The sequence below is a fragment of the Phaethon aethereus genome (genome assembly GCF_964289735.1).
Source record: "Phaethon aethereus genome assembly, chromosome: 3".
NCBI lineage: Eukaryota > Metazoa > Chordata > Aves > Phaethontiformes > Phaethontidae > Phaethon > Phaethon aethereus.
Window position 1 is genome coordinate 21,329,661 of NC_138576.1, and position 14,511 is coordinate 21,344,171.

The 14,511-nt window shown below is 42.7% G+C and overlaps 1 protein-coding gene across 1 annotated transcript in view; it reads left to right on the forward strand.

Moving 5' to 3' along the window:
* Positions 1-7,435: 7,435 nt before the first annotated feature.
* PXDN (peroxidasin) overlaps positions 7,436-14,511 on the forward strand; it is a gene marked incomplete at both ends in the record, with an annotated part of 88,457 nt that continues 81,381 nt past the window's right edge. The window contains one exon of the mRNA XM_081997757.1: positions 7,436-7,659. Within this exon, the coding sequence (XP_081853883.1) occupies positions 7,436-7,659 (224 nt within the window). The remainder of the gene's footprint in view (positions 7,660-14,511) is intronic.

Sequence of the window (14,511 nt, forward strand, 5' to 3'; positions counted from 1 at the left end):
GAGGGAGAGAACAGGACTGAGCTAGCCCACCCTACTTGAACAATCCTATTGACTTTGATCAGCCAGGAAAACATAGATGAGTTGAGGGAGGTCTGTTGATAGCCCAAATCTCAGACAACCTAGCTGAACACACCCTCTTGCCTCTTAGTGTACTTTGGTATCTGACTTGAAAGTTTGAGGAACTGTATCTTTCTGGTTTATTATTTTTAAACACAAAAATCTATGTGGAAAAAAGATTTTTTTTTCTTCTGAATGTCCTGTTAAAGTATCACATTACTCTTGTTTTTTCAAAGACCTTTGTTTAACTATTACTCTGACCAAACTGTGGTAAATTGATTTTGCTCCAGAAAAACTGTTGCATTTCACTGGAAGCTAAGGCCACAATGACTAGAGCAGCCTGTTCCATCCCAGATTGTGTCATACTGGTAAATTTGCTAATGACCCACCTTTTTAGGCTTGTGAGGCATCTTGTCCAAGCTAGTCACCTTGGCTCACACTATTGTTAACAGCAAGATGGGCATTTCCAAATGGCATATCAGCTGATGACAAAACCACAGAGATGTTGGCTGGAGGGGATGTCTGAAACCCTCTTGGACAGCCTCCTGCTCAGACAAAGACTATTGCCAGCACTATCTTATATCAGCCATGGCTTTGTCTAATCAAATCTTGAGAATCTCTCAGAAAGAGGATTCCCAGCATTTCTGTGTAACCTGTGCCAGTGCCACACTACTATCCTAGTGAAAAATATTTTTATGCATTATCCAGCCTAAACTTTTCAAGTCACAGTTTACAATCAGTGCACCTTGCTATATATATCATCTGCCACTGCAAAGAATTGTTTTGCTTTACTGATTTTTGTAGTTTCTCTTCAAGGTGTCATAGGTTGCTGTTGGATCACAACCTTGCTCCCACTTCACCAGAAGAAACAAGCCCAGATCCCTCAGCCTGTGCTTACAGGTCATGTACTCAAGGCCTTTGGGCACCTTGGTGGTCCTCTTTCCATTTTCTCATCATCCCCTTTGATCTGAAGAGCCCAGAACGGGATGTGTCCTTCCAGGAGGGACCTCACATGCACCAGCTGAGGAGGAAAGCAGCTTCTCTTGATCTGCTGACTATGTTTCTCCTGATGATGCTCATCTTGTTAAAATTAAGAACAGAAAACATTTACACTGCTCTGGAGAGTTCAGAAGGGTTTGTTCAACACTATATCTAGAACCTTTCCTAGGATTTGGTATCCCCATGGTCAGGAGCAGCAGGGGCTCCCTGGGGCAGCAGGGCAGGGCCTGGCAGCCAGGCCTGTCCCACTCCCCAGCCAGGAGCAGGACAGCTGGGGGGCACTGGGGCAGCCCTGGGCATTAGGCACCTCCCCGGGGAAGGGGATGAGCCAAGGCTGGGCCAGGATTTTGACCCATGGGGTGGGGTTGGGATCAGGCCCACTGGGGGAACCGGGGACAGACACAGCCCTGGGATGGCGGGGCAGGGCTGTGGGGATGGGGTTGAGCTGAGGCCAGGCTGGAAATGGCAGTTAGCTTAGAAGTAGGGCTGGTTGCCCTTGCAGAAGGCCCTGGCTTTCCCCACAGCCTCTCCCCCTCCTCAGGGACCAGCTCTGCTCTTCCCAGGCTGGCCCTGCACCCCAGCTGCCAGGCCCCTGGGCTCAGGGTGCCCAGGACCCTGACAGTATCCATCTGGGAAACGGGCACAGTCCTACCGCATTTGTCTGTCTTCAGAGAAGCACTGTTTTTTATTTATGTCTGTAAAACATGTGGCCGGGTGGCTCTGATCCTGGCTGAGGCCTCCAGGCACAGCTGTAGTACAAATAATAGCCTGGAATCTCTTCTGGGTGAGGTATTTCCTCAGTGTAGGCAAGGGATTAAACTAATAACACCCAATTTCCCGTTATGCTGATATTAAGGAAAATTACTCTGTGGAAAACCAGGAGCTCGTTGGTTCGAGTACATTTTCCTTGGGGAAAGTCTCTTCAGGGGACTTTTCCCATTTTCCTTTATCATTACAGGCTAATTCTTCCACTAGGTATGTCGTCTGGCTATTGAGCAAGGACCTATGGTTTCCTACATTTTAAGCAGCTTGCCAAAGCGGGGATTAATATTATTTTAATTTTTTATTTAATATTTTTTCTTAGTGTACTGTTTGAAAAGCCAGAAGGAAAAAAAGCAGGTTATCCTATTGCACTATCTACTTTTCAAGCCTGACTTCCCTAGCCAATGCAGGTTGATAAGTGTTTTCCCCCACTGCGTTACCTGTGACAGTTGTGTGGGATCAAAAAAAAAAAAAAAAGGCAATTAGATCTAATAGATCCATATTGCACATTTAGTAAAGAACAAAACCTATGGTCATTTTCCTAAATATCAGATAACAGGTTAGCAAGGTCCATTTCCTATAGCTATACCTAACAAACTCTCTCTTTGAAAGGGAGGACACATTAAAACACGTCCAAAACAACAGAAGTATCTGGCAAACGTAAGTTATACGTCTGATTTAAGATATGGCAAGCATCATTCCTTCGACCCATACGCTAGCAGCAGGTAGCCTGGCTGAAGTGAAGATTCAAAGATAATTTGGAAGACAACCTTTTCTTTATTTGCCAGTTTATATAGAGCCTGCCCCAGGAATTTCTTATTATATTATAAAGAAACTAAGAAAGCCTGTTCAGGTGATGTGCAAGACATGAGGCAAATAAAGATAACACTAGCATATTCCAGTGCTGGGTACACTCTTGTTTGAACTTGGAAAGAAGATTTTTCATAATGTAACCAGTGAAGGAGTAATTTTCCCCAGAAATTCATATTATATTCAGGAAAGGAGAATGGCAGCTTTTAAAGATATCAGCATCACTTTCTGAACTGAGAGGAAAAAGGATATGTGAGTCTGGCTTCTGTGGAGTCAACATCCTCAATCTTCTTTGCTGGGCAAGCAGGTATCATAAACTGTTGAATGTCCATGGTCAGAGAAGGAATTATATTGCCTCTGACTGGTCTGACTATGAAGAAGCATGAGGTATTTCAAGCAGTATGTATCTGAGTATAGCATAAGCTTCCCTGGATAGTTGAGAAAAACTTACGAACAAGCATATATGAATTTAAATAGTTGATTTAGCTGAGTTTAACACATTGCTGACATGTTATCCAGCTGCCCCATGACATTCACTTTGCATATATAATAGAAATAAAAGGCAAGATTATATGTTTTCGAAAACAGTTTGAGTTTTGCTTCTGCCTTTAAAAAAATTAAAGATCAGATGTGTTTAAACTTTGGAGTCCTTTGTTGATATACTGTAATGAAAACACTTTAAATATAGGTTTCTATGGTGCTTTTTCACCAGTTATTTTGACGATCTGTTCCTCTTAACTGTTACTGTTATTGTTGACCATAATAAACTAGGTCATGATTCTGTGTCTGCCAAAGTCAATGCAAAGCATTTTCATTGTCAGGTGTCTGAAGACATATTGAAATGTCTTGAATGCCTTGTTTTATAACCAGGGATAGAATGTTAACATGGAGATATGAACTAAACTGAAGGGCATTTAAGCTTATATTTCTTATATCTGAATTTTTAGCCAGACAAAGGAGAAAAGTATTAACTGTTTGATATTTTAGAAAGGTTTTTTTAATTATTATTACTTCAACAAAGCAAAAGCTATAAAACTAAATTACTGGTATGGAGTAAAACCAGCAAGTGGCAGTATTTGACAAAAATCTGAGAGGTAAGTAGGAAACTTTTAAAAGCAAATGGAGATTTACACTGTATCTAGCTATAAGGTAAGCATTTCTCCTAGCATTCAGAAAGATAGCTCATTTCCAGCATAAATAGCTTTTTTTGTGTATTTTTTTTTCTCCTCAACTAGAGAAATTGGAAACAGAAGACAAATTTCCCATGGATATTTATATGCAGGGTCAACAAAAATGACCCTACACATTTTATAAAAATTCTTCTATGAAAACTGGTTAAGAATAGAAAGATATTTCAAAACCATTTGGAAGACTTATTTGTCAGAAACCTTCTCTGCCACCAATTTAGAATAGCAGGCAATGAATATTAAAATCCTTATACTTTTTTTTGCAGTGCATTTTGTAAAAGAAAATAAGACATAAATAAACCAGAAAAAAAAAAACAAAACTGTAATTTTAAATCGTAACAGAGGTGTCAGAAGCCAAAATGGATGCCAGCTTTAATGAAAAATATAATTATGGAGTGATGTCTATATTCGCAACACCAAAAACATGCAAGGACCAGAGGACCGATAGTTAAATTAAATTTATAGCAGAAGTTTTTCTCCAATCTTTAAAAACTGTGGTTTCATGAATACCACAAAAGATCACATGGAAATAGCCTTTGGGCCCAATTTTCTACTTAATGAAGTCACTGAACTGTTTCTCATTGATTTCAGCTATAGTAGCCCTGAATAGTTTGTGGCTCAAGTTTGCTCAGGACAAACTTCCTACTCCTGTTATTTTTTACACAAAAGCTGTTTGTGGAGGAAAAAATAAAGAAATAGAAAAGTTTTGAGGTTGTAAAACAAAACAATAAAAAACGTAGGAAACACCAGAAATTTGCCTTCTCCCTGGTGCAACTGCATTAAAATAGTCTCCAGTTAACTTAATAAAATACATTTTTCCATAAGTTTTCTACTTTATTTAGTTCAAAGAATAAATCATAATTTGAGGATGAAAACTCTTTTATTCCAGAAAGTTTGTGAAGAACAACTAAGAAACTGTGAGGACTTCCAAAAATCAGCTTAACTTACAACACTTCCAAATGTAACTACCTTTCCTAATGCAGCTTTAAGTAAAATGTATTTCCTTCTTAACCCAGTCTCTAAGCATCTTTTTAAACTGCCCCTTCACTACTGGAGAAAATCTTTTGAAAGCTTTTTTGGAACTTCTTACTCACCTCTGCGAAGACTTTTCATTCTACCCATATTTCTCTCTTCTTTTCCCTGCCAAACTAGCATTTTGTAGACTGAAAGCAAGATGCGGTTCTTGGCCTCAGAAAATGTAGCCTTGAATCTTTAATCAGTGTACACACAAGGAAGGAGCTGACTGCTGTCTCAGCATCTCAATGAATATCAAGTTGATCTGCATTATATTTTAATCAGAAGCATTAATATTCTATCCAGTGTCTAGTGCTGAGCTAATTGCATGCCACCTGATACTCTACTGGATTCCATAGGGCATGAATAAAGTCTAACTTAAATGACTTATGAGGCATTAATAATATATTAACCAAGAGCCTGGAGGTTACATGTAACTTAAAGTAAATGGCAAGAATGCTATATAGCATGTTAAGGCTAAATTGCCTAATTAGAGTGAAAATGTCTATGCACTTTTAATCCTCACTCTCAGAATTACGTATGTATAGCATAGGTACTTCTAATGCATAGTACAGTGGCCTAGCAAGTCCCCAAATGCTAAAAACTTTCCAGAACAACTTTAATTTCCTATAGGAAACATAATCACTTTTGACTATGTACTTTATTTTTTAAAAGAATCATCACAAAGCGCCAACATGCCGCAAAATAAACTGTCATCATATTTTCCTAAACGCTACGAATATCCCAATTTAGTGGTATCTCTATTTTACTGTGTTTAATTATCTAACCTCAGATGTTCTGCTGCTTTTAGTATGGGCGCTGCAGGATGACAGATTTACAACCGCCAAGATGCTCTAATGTGAGTGGCATTTCCGGGGCAAAAACTTTCTTGTGCCAACACTTGCACTCTGTAGGTCAAAAGTGCCCGAGCTTTTCCTGGACCTGGAAACAAATTTAATTTTAAGATTAAGACATGGACACAGCCCAGCACTGATTACAAATGCAGAGGAGGTGATACACATAGCAGCTGCTTGCTGAATCAACATTGAGGTGATGCACATTTTAACCTGCTGCTTCTGTAAACACTCACAAGCCTCTCCAGGCTCCCAGTTAGCCATCCTCCAGCTCATGAGGAGGTTGAAGGATGTTTTAAAGGACTTGGGACTCCTTAGAACAAGAAAAACACTTCTGTGTTTCCATTAGCTAACTCCTTTTTGAAGGCATAAGCAGTCTTGTCTCACTTTAGGGAAGAGAGACATAGTGACTCAGGAAAAACATGGTCAAATAGCACTTCTGCAGAAAGACAGTTACAGATAATGACTCATCTCGGCGTATTTTGATTCTGGGCCCATCAGTGATTTCGAGCACTTGTAGCACACTTCCAGGCTCTGATTTCCTACATGAGGTGTTTGACTTGGTGTTTAAAAAAAAAAAAGTCATTCCCTGACTCGTGCTAAGACCAAGTTTTCACAGCAAAATTCAGAGTAAGAATTACTATAGTTAAATTTTAGGCAAGAATGGCCTCTGCATTGTTCCTTGAAGAAAAAGGCAGACCTGCAGAAGTGCCATGGCTTATTTCTGGGGGTGGAAATGGGGGTGCTGACACCCGACATTTCTAAGGGAATATGTTCTTACACTTAACAGGTTAGTTGTGATCACTGTTATTGTCATCATGGAAATGACATCCCAGTGTTTTCACCTCGGACAGTCAAAGCATGGAGACGGTTGGAGAAAAGGTATTCCACCTACTTTGGACCCGACACCACAGAAGAACAACAGCGTACTTAGGGCAATGTTACTAATTTCAAAGGTAATCCAGTTTTGTGTTCTTACTCAAGATTTGTTTCGAGAAAGCATTGAGACCATGGGAACCATTGCTCTTGTAAGTACAGTTACATTCTGGCGGTCCTCTTACACCTCCTTGCCAGGGTATGCACCTACCCAAACACATCAACTGAATGTCGTTACAGGCAAATCTGACAGATTCTCCTGGTTCAGCGGAAAAAATTGCAGCACTAAGAGGGGGTAGTCCAAGGGTTGTGTACGCGAGTCTTTCAGACCGGGGCAGAAACGGCACTTAAATTTGTTGAATTTGCTTCTTCCCGTAAGGGTTTCTCTGCGCCCTCCCTTTCCCCCCTCATCTCATCTCTTCGTTTTCTGTCTCTCTGCCTCTCCTTTCCCTCCCTTTTTCCTTCTCCGCTCCTCTCACTTCCCTCCGTTTTCCCTTCCTTCCCTCCTCTCCCGGGGTGCAACGCAGCCGTCCGTCTGCGGGGACACCTTCACCCCCGCCCTTCCCGGGGATGCAGACGAGGGCCAGGGAGCAGCAGCCCGGGGGCGGCGGCGGACGGGCCCCTCGCCCCGGGGCGCGGCGCTGCCCCGCGGTGCGGTGCGCAGGGCGGCGCGGAGCCCCCGCGGCGGGGCGGCCGCCCAGCCCGCCGCCGGCCGGGGCGGGCCCACCGCCGTCCCCTCCTCCAGCCTGCGCGGGGGGACGGGATCGCCCCGCCGCCGACCAGAGCGGCAGCCGCGGCCGGGGAGCGGAGCGGGCGCGACGCGGACCTGCCGGAGCCCCTCTCCTCCTCCTCCTCCTGCTGCTGCTGCCCCGCGGCATGGCCCGGCGCGAAGCGGCGGCCGCCCGCGGCCTCTGCCTCCTGCTCCTGCTGCTGCTCCGCAGCGGGGGCCTCGCCCCCCCCGCCGCCGCGCAGCCCCCGCCGCCGCCGCAGCGCGGGAGCGTGTGGTGCCCCAGCCGCTGCCTCTGCTTCCGCACCACGGTGCGCTGTATGCATCTGATGCTGGAGAGCGTCCCCGCCGTCTCGCCCCAAACCACCATCCTGTGAGTAGCCGGGCGGGGGCGGCCGCGGCGGGGCGAGCGGCGGCCCGGCGGGCAGGGAGAGGGGCGGAGGGAGGGCAGAGGAGGAGGAGGGGATACCTGGGGGTGGGAGGCACTTTGGGTGGCGGTGGAGCCTCAGCCCTTTGTCTGCGGTCGGGGGAGGGGGCTTGGGGCCCGCGGCGGTGACTCTGCCCCGGCGGGCCCGCGGCTGCCCGGCGCTGGGCTGGGATCGCCTAGGCCGGGCCGGGCCGGCCGCTCCCCGTCGCTGCTGCCTGCTCGGCCCGTCCCGGGGAGTGGCGGCGCCCGGCTCACCCCTGCCCGGCTTTGGCAGCGCGGGGGGCCGGCGGGGTCTGTCCGGTGTCCGGGTTTTGCGGGGGCGGTTAGAGGTGGGTGTATTCCGGTTAACCTGGGGGCACGGGGTCTCCAGCGCAGCTGTCGAAGCGTAGAACAGGATGATAGAAGGGTTTGGGTTGGAAGGCACCGTGAGAGGTCAGCTAGCCCAGCCCCCCGCAGTGAGCGGGGACGGTCGTCCCTAGAAGGACTTTGCTGCTTCCTTGGTGTCCTGCGTAGACAGAGCGTATTGGGTTGGCGGGAGGATCGACAGGGATATACGTAGCACTTTCTCTTCGGTTCTGAGACGTGGTGGGGATGTGTGAGCAAACCGTGACCCAAACCCTGGGCTTGCTGAAAACTCACCCGGCTCAAGTTCCTGCGGAGACTTGTGGACTTTATTTAATGTCCTATGTCCTGTTCTCTTAATTCAGGCACTAACGTGTCAGTTGAAGTGTCCGGCCATTCCTCTCCAGGGTCTGGTCACTGTTTTGCGTGGGATGGTGTTGGTAATAAAATTCAGTATTGACAATGATTAACGTTTATTTCATTCACATTGATTTTCCTGAAACAGTTACCTTTCCAGCCTCATCTGCCTGTAATAAACGCAAAGTTCTAAACGAACATCACAAGCTATTTTTTTTCGGTGCTTACTGGGAGGAACGGACTTGTTCCACTGACCCGCTTATATGTTACTTGGGCTCAGAAAGCTCTTGGCAGCAGCCCTGCCCTTCTCTTGCACACACGCAGCCTGTGGAGCTCTGAGTGGAGCTCGGCCCTGGGAATTTTCTGCGGGGCCTCCTGTAATAAATGGACTTGTGACTTTGTCAGATATTTTCAAAAGGGATCTATAAAGCCTTGGTGTGTTTCAGCTTCCAAGTCTTTCTAATGTGAAGAGTACAGTCATTTAACGTTAACTGAGTCGCTCTTTGGCAAGAAGCGCAGCCTTTTGGCAGAATGGGATTAGTCCTGCAGTACTTGTAAACCTTTTAGGGAACAATACAGGAAGTGGGTGGTTAATGTTTCTTACATTTGAAACAAAGTACATTTACAGAACACCTTTTGCCTTGAGATTGCAGGAAACTGTGTAAAGCTAGTTTTGTGATTCATCTTAAATGTAAAAAAAAAAAAAAAGGTTTAGCGTATGGCTTGGTTTTGTATTAAAGGTAGAAGGGCCTGCAACAGCAGAAAGTATTAGATTAAAACTAGCCAGGGTGGAGCTCCCCTTACGGTGGGTATTTATAATCCTGCAGTGAGTCAGAGGAGAGTGTGTGAACAATGCAAGCATTATACTCTTCTAACTCCACTAATATATCAAATTGTCTACTATCCCAAATCTGAATTATCATTCCGGTATAATGCAAGCTACAGTGCAGCAGAAGTAATGAAAAAGAAGTTAAAACGGTTTTTCAGCCTGACAAAGAACAGCGATTCTTGTTTGGTCTGCGGGTGACCAGCATTCTTCAAAACATAATGGTGGCCTTACTTGTCATCTGGTAATGGGTGTTCTCCTTTTCCACCAACTGTCCAGGGGACTGTTATAAATAAAATAAGTAGTTCTACATCTGTAAATGCACAATTGCTCCTGCTACAGTTCTGCTGAATGGCTGTGAGTGGGGAGGAGATGGGCCAGAAGATAGTCAAGCATTATGAATCTCTGGGGCAAAGAACAATGGTACAATTTATTTAGTAATCAGTAGTTTGAAGGTACCAATTATACATAAATAGCTTACTGTATATGAATTGCCTACCTTTAGCTGTAGGGTGTACTTTCAGAACAGTTATTACATGGCTGAGGTACTCACTGAATTACCAGATGGTGACCACTCATTTTTACCTTACTGCAGCTCTACACAGCAGTGTTATGCTTCATGGAGGTATCCCATCACCCACGGAAGGCTTTCTACACTCAAAAATAGTTTCTTTTTTATGCATGAAAATCAGAAGCAGTTATTTCGTCTCTGGTTTTGACTCTCAGTTTGTCTGTCATGTGGAGCCTGCATATTAAATGTATTTTCTTTAGTAGCGGTGTTGATAGGTAGATAATTAGAAAGAAATAATTAATGTCAATTGAACGCCTTCCCCTTTAAAGCATGGACTTATGAACTCCTGCAAAGTGTGTTGCTGATGAATTAAGTCCATTTTTACTTGCATTGGTAAATTCCACATTCTTGTCTGTTTTATTTCTTCCTTAGGACACAGATTGACCATGCAAAGTAGTTTTGTAAAAACTAGTTTTTGTAAAACAAAAAAAATTCACCATAAGTTTTTCCTTGTTGAGAAGTATATAGTTATATTGTTTTTTGCTGAGCACTGGTTCTGAAAACTGTCCCATTTTGGAAGCTGAGTTGACTTTGCTCTACTTCACATATAATTTGTTATATGGATTAAAACAGCATGGGGCCCAGACCAGCAGTGCAGCCAAATGTTTTTCCCCACATATCAAAAATGTCTACTCCTAATCTCAGGCTCTCTTTTGAAAACTGTTCATAACATTACTAGTTGCTGACCTTGCCAGTGCTACTTCTGGCTGTACATTTTCTCACTCTCTCCTGCTTCCCCCGCTTTCTGGCGCTTCCCCCTTCCCTGCTGCAGGCTGGGATCCATGGCTTAGATATCTTCCGCAGGGTGGATTCTGCCAGCTTCGAAAGCGCTCGTGGAGCCTTGCGTGAGCACGTGGTTTCACCCAAGATGAGATTTTTGCCCAGACTCTTTTTAGGGTCATCATCCCAGTCAGCAGGTCCTGTGCTGACTTCCCTTCAGAATGGAGACCCACCTCCAAAGCGGTTTGCAAAACCACTTCATGCCTTAAGTGCAGTCCTGGAAGTTTCCTTTCAACCCTGACTAAATATAGAGTGCTCAGGTGTTCACAGAAATTGCTGAAACATATTTATATTAGACCATTTAAATGGTTGAGGAATGTAAAATTCTGGATATAGTACTATTGCTGTCCTGTCTTCCCTGAATTGTATCCTATCTTACATTTATTTAGGGGATTTCTGTGTTTTGCAGCCATTTCTAGTTCATGGTGTTTGTAATTCTAACAGGGGTCCTTTGAGTATCGATGCAATATGTTACTATTTGTATCTTGCCTAAACATGACCAAAATCCAAACTTCTCTACAGGACTAGTTACACATACTTAGACCAATATTAAAACTTGTTCAGTTTTTCTTGGCAGCACCTGGATGCTCTCCCATTTTTTGCTAGCTGTACAAGCATAATTGCATTCACTGCAGTTGGGTCTCAAGACTGAATAAGAATAGAAACTAACATTCTGTTGTAAGCAGAAAACGTAAAAATTGACAAAAAGTAATTGTCACAAAAGGAAGTGGACTTGATTTGCACTAAGAATGGCATGCAAATTACTGAGGAAAATATACTTTGAAGTAAATCACTCGTAATAATATTTGCTACAGAAAATTATTACTTTGACTGTCCTGCATGCCTCCTATGAATAAAAGACCTTTTCCATATGCAAGTATAATTTTCAATGATCAGACCTTAATAAGACTTATAAAATTGCAATCATTCCAGGTGAGTAAGTTTTGAAGGTAGTTACTGAAATAAAACCGAAGGGAACAGTTTTGGTGTTGTTTGTTACTGCTTTTGTTTACATTATTCTAAAAATTTAATAGTTTACAGTGCATAGCTATTTATTTATTTATTTATTTATTTTAATTTCTGGTTTGTAGTGTAAGTGTCAAGGATCCATCCTAAGGGAAAGGGGAAAATGTTAGTTGTTTAATTCTATGGTGACTTTCTAGACAGCTGTATAAGAAGTACTTACATGAGAATTTTTGTGCAATCTGACATACACTCACAATGCCAGTGAAAACCATTACTGATGCTTTTCAAGAGCATCTACCTTAATACAATTAAAAAAGAAATCTGAATTACACAAATCACCCATATGTTTGGAGTGTACATGAATTACCAAAGAGGTTGGGGTAATGGAAAAGTAATGACATTTTGCACTTCAGTGTTGATTTGTGATAACATTATGCCTCTTAACAGAGGCATTTAGGGAAAAGAAATGGGTGATATGTATGAATTCTGTCAGTGCAGGAGTCTCTGGGCTATCATAGCAGAAGGATGAATGCTATTTGCAGATCAGCTGTTTGCAAATCATGCATTATCAGTCAGCAAACCACCATCCCATTCTCATCTGAAAAATGCGGGATCCTTGCTTTGAATGAGATCTTTGAAACTCTTTTAGAACACTTGCAGTCCATGAAGCAATTAAGACAGCAAATAAATAGACCTCAACACTGTGAAGGACAAAGGATTGTAGTCTCAAATCTGGACCGTGAGTAAGCTTGATCACTGCTGAGCATCAATTTACATATAGGAGATAGTCGAGAGATATGACACTGGTATAAGTTTTTAGGTAAGACACAGAGGTAGTGTTCAAAAAAAAAGAGCAGATACTTAAGGTTTACTCGAAGTGTTTGAGAATAACTGAATACAGACACAGATCTTGACAGACTCTTGGCTGGGCAGCAAACTCTATTAGATGCCAGTGATGATTTGCTTGAATTACACAAAGCTGGGGCAAAGCATAAGATTATTTCAATTATCTTAGGTCTTCCTTCATGGAAATTTTATGACCAAGTGCAGAATTCAATTTGAGATTAAAACACCTACATTTAGGTCTCTATACGCAGGAGTCTACAGCCATGTGTAGTGTCTGAGCTTCTCTTCTAGTGAGTAGCAACTTAGCCAATACAGTCCATGGTGCCTGGAGCAGAACTTGTCTCACCTGGAAGGGTACCCTTAAGACTCGATTCATTTGCTAGCTATAGTATCTAGCACCATTTTAATTCCCTTGAGAAAATAATTTGTAGCCTCCAGCTAGGAGGCTCCAAAAAGGACACAGGTCTCCCATGGGGCCTGTGTCGTACCTGCTTGCTCCCAACAGGTGTCTCGGATAGCCTGGGACATCTAAACTAGGTACCACTGTTCGGGCAACTGAATTAAGCTGCTACTGTTTGGGCAGTTTATTCATTCTCCAGCCTTTTGTAGCGTGAGTGTGTTGACTAGTCTTCTGTTGACAATAAAAGGAGTTTAAACATCTGTATATAAATGTTGATGTTTACTTGTCTAAACAAAAGCTTAAAATATTTTTGAGAAGAGAATGTTTTCTTTTTGACAGAAACAAACTACTTGCAAAAATCAGGCTAAGGAGTCATACACAATACAGAAAGTGACTTAATGTATGTTAATTGTTGCTAAAAGGAGAGTATTTCTCCTCCATTAAGCCCTATTCTCCTAGTACCAACAAATCAAATGGATACTGCAAAAGATACCAAACCTCCCCAGCAAAGCAACTTTGGAGAGTTGTGTACAGGATGTGAACCCAGCTGAAGTCATTCCTGGTACTGCTGATGGAATGAGCCAAGACCAAGTGTTGAGGAGACATTTGCAGAGGTTGCAGAATGTACTTGGTTGTTGGCAGAGGGCAGAAGGGCACAACATTAATAGAGTGTTTGGCATTTACTGGGAGACATTAGGCAAAGCTGCTGAGAGGTGCAGCGGAAGACCCAAACAAATCTTTGTTTCAAGAACGTATCCCCAAGTCACTAGATCACTAGTGGGAAAGTATTTTTGTCATCTCAGCAGCAAGTTAAGCTTCATCAAATTCTTTGTTGAAGAAAGGTAAAACATGTGGAGCAAAATTATACCCATCGTTTCCTGCAAGTATCTTACTGTATATTTAACACACTGTCATCAGAGGAATACATTGTCTTATGTTACAGTTAATAAATATAATTTCTGGTTTTCATCTTTTTTACTATGATGTATTTTTGACCAGTCAATACTTAACATTTGAGTGTTCAAATGCTAAATATGTATTTATTTACAGAAAGATGTGTGTAATGAGTAAACCCAAAGATCCATTTCACCTAATGTCTGTTCTTTGAGGGTGGCTGAAAATGCAGTTTATAAACAAGTAGACAGCATAGAGCAGCATATAGTGGCTCATTCCTATAAAAATTTGCAGCTTAGAGATTTTCTGAGCTAATGATTATTTCCATATTATATGTAAATCTTGATGGATTTCTCCTCCACAAATTGTTTAACCTCTTTTTTTCAACTAATTTACCTGTTACTTACACTCATAACTTTTGGTGACAAGGAGTATTACACAAACTACATGGTGTAAATTGCTCTCTCCTTTTGTTTGAAGCCTGCAAGTTGCTAGCTTCCCTTGATGTCCCCCATTTCTTCTACTGGAAGAGACAGTGAATACTCGATCCCTCTCTGTCATCTCAGTGCCAGCCATGATTTCATGAACTTTGATCCTATGCTTTTCCATTAATTTCTTTTTAAAGTTGAGGAATCTTCTCACTGAAAGGTCAGTGTTCTTAACCCCTCATCATCTGAATTGCTTCTTCCCCACTCTGCTGTGTTTTGAGGTGAGGGAATTATAACTTTCCCCAGTATTTGCATGGACAGATCTGGTATGTAGGCTAACTTGGGGATTTATAGAGCAGCATCAGGATTGTCTCTGGTTTTATTTTCT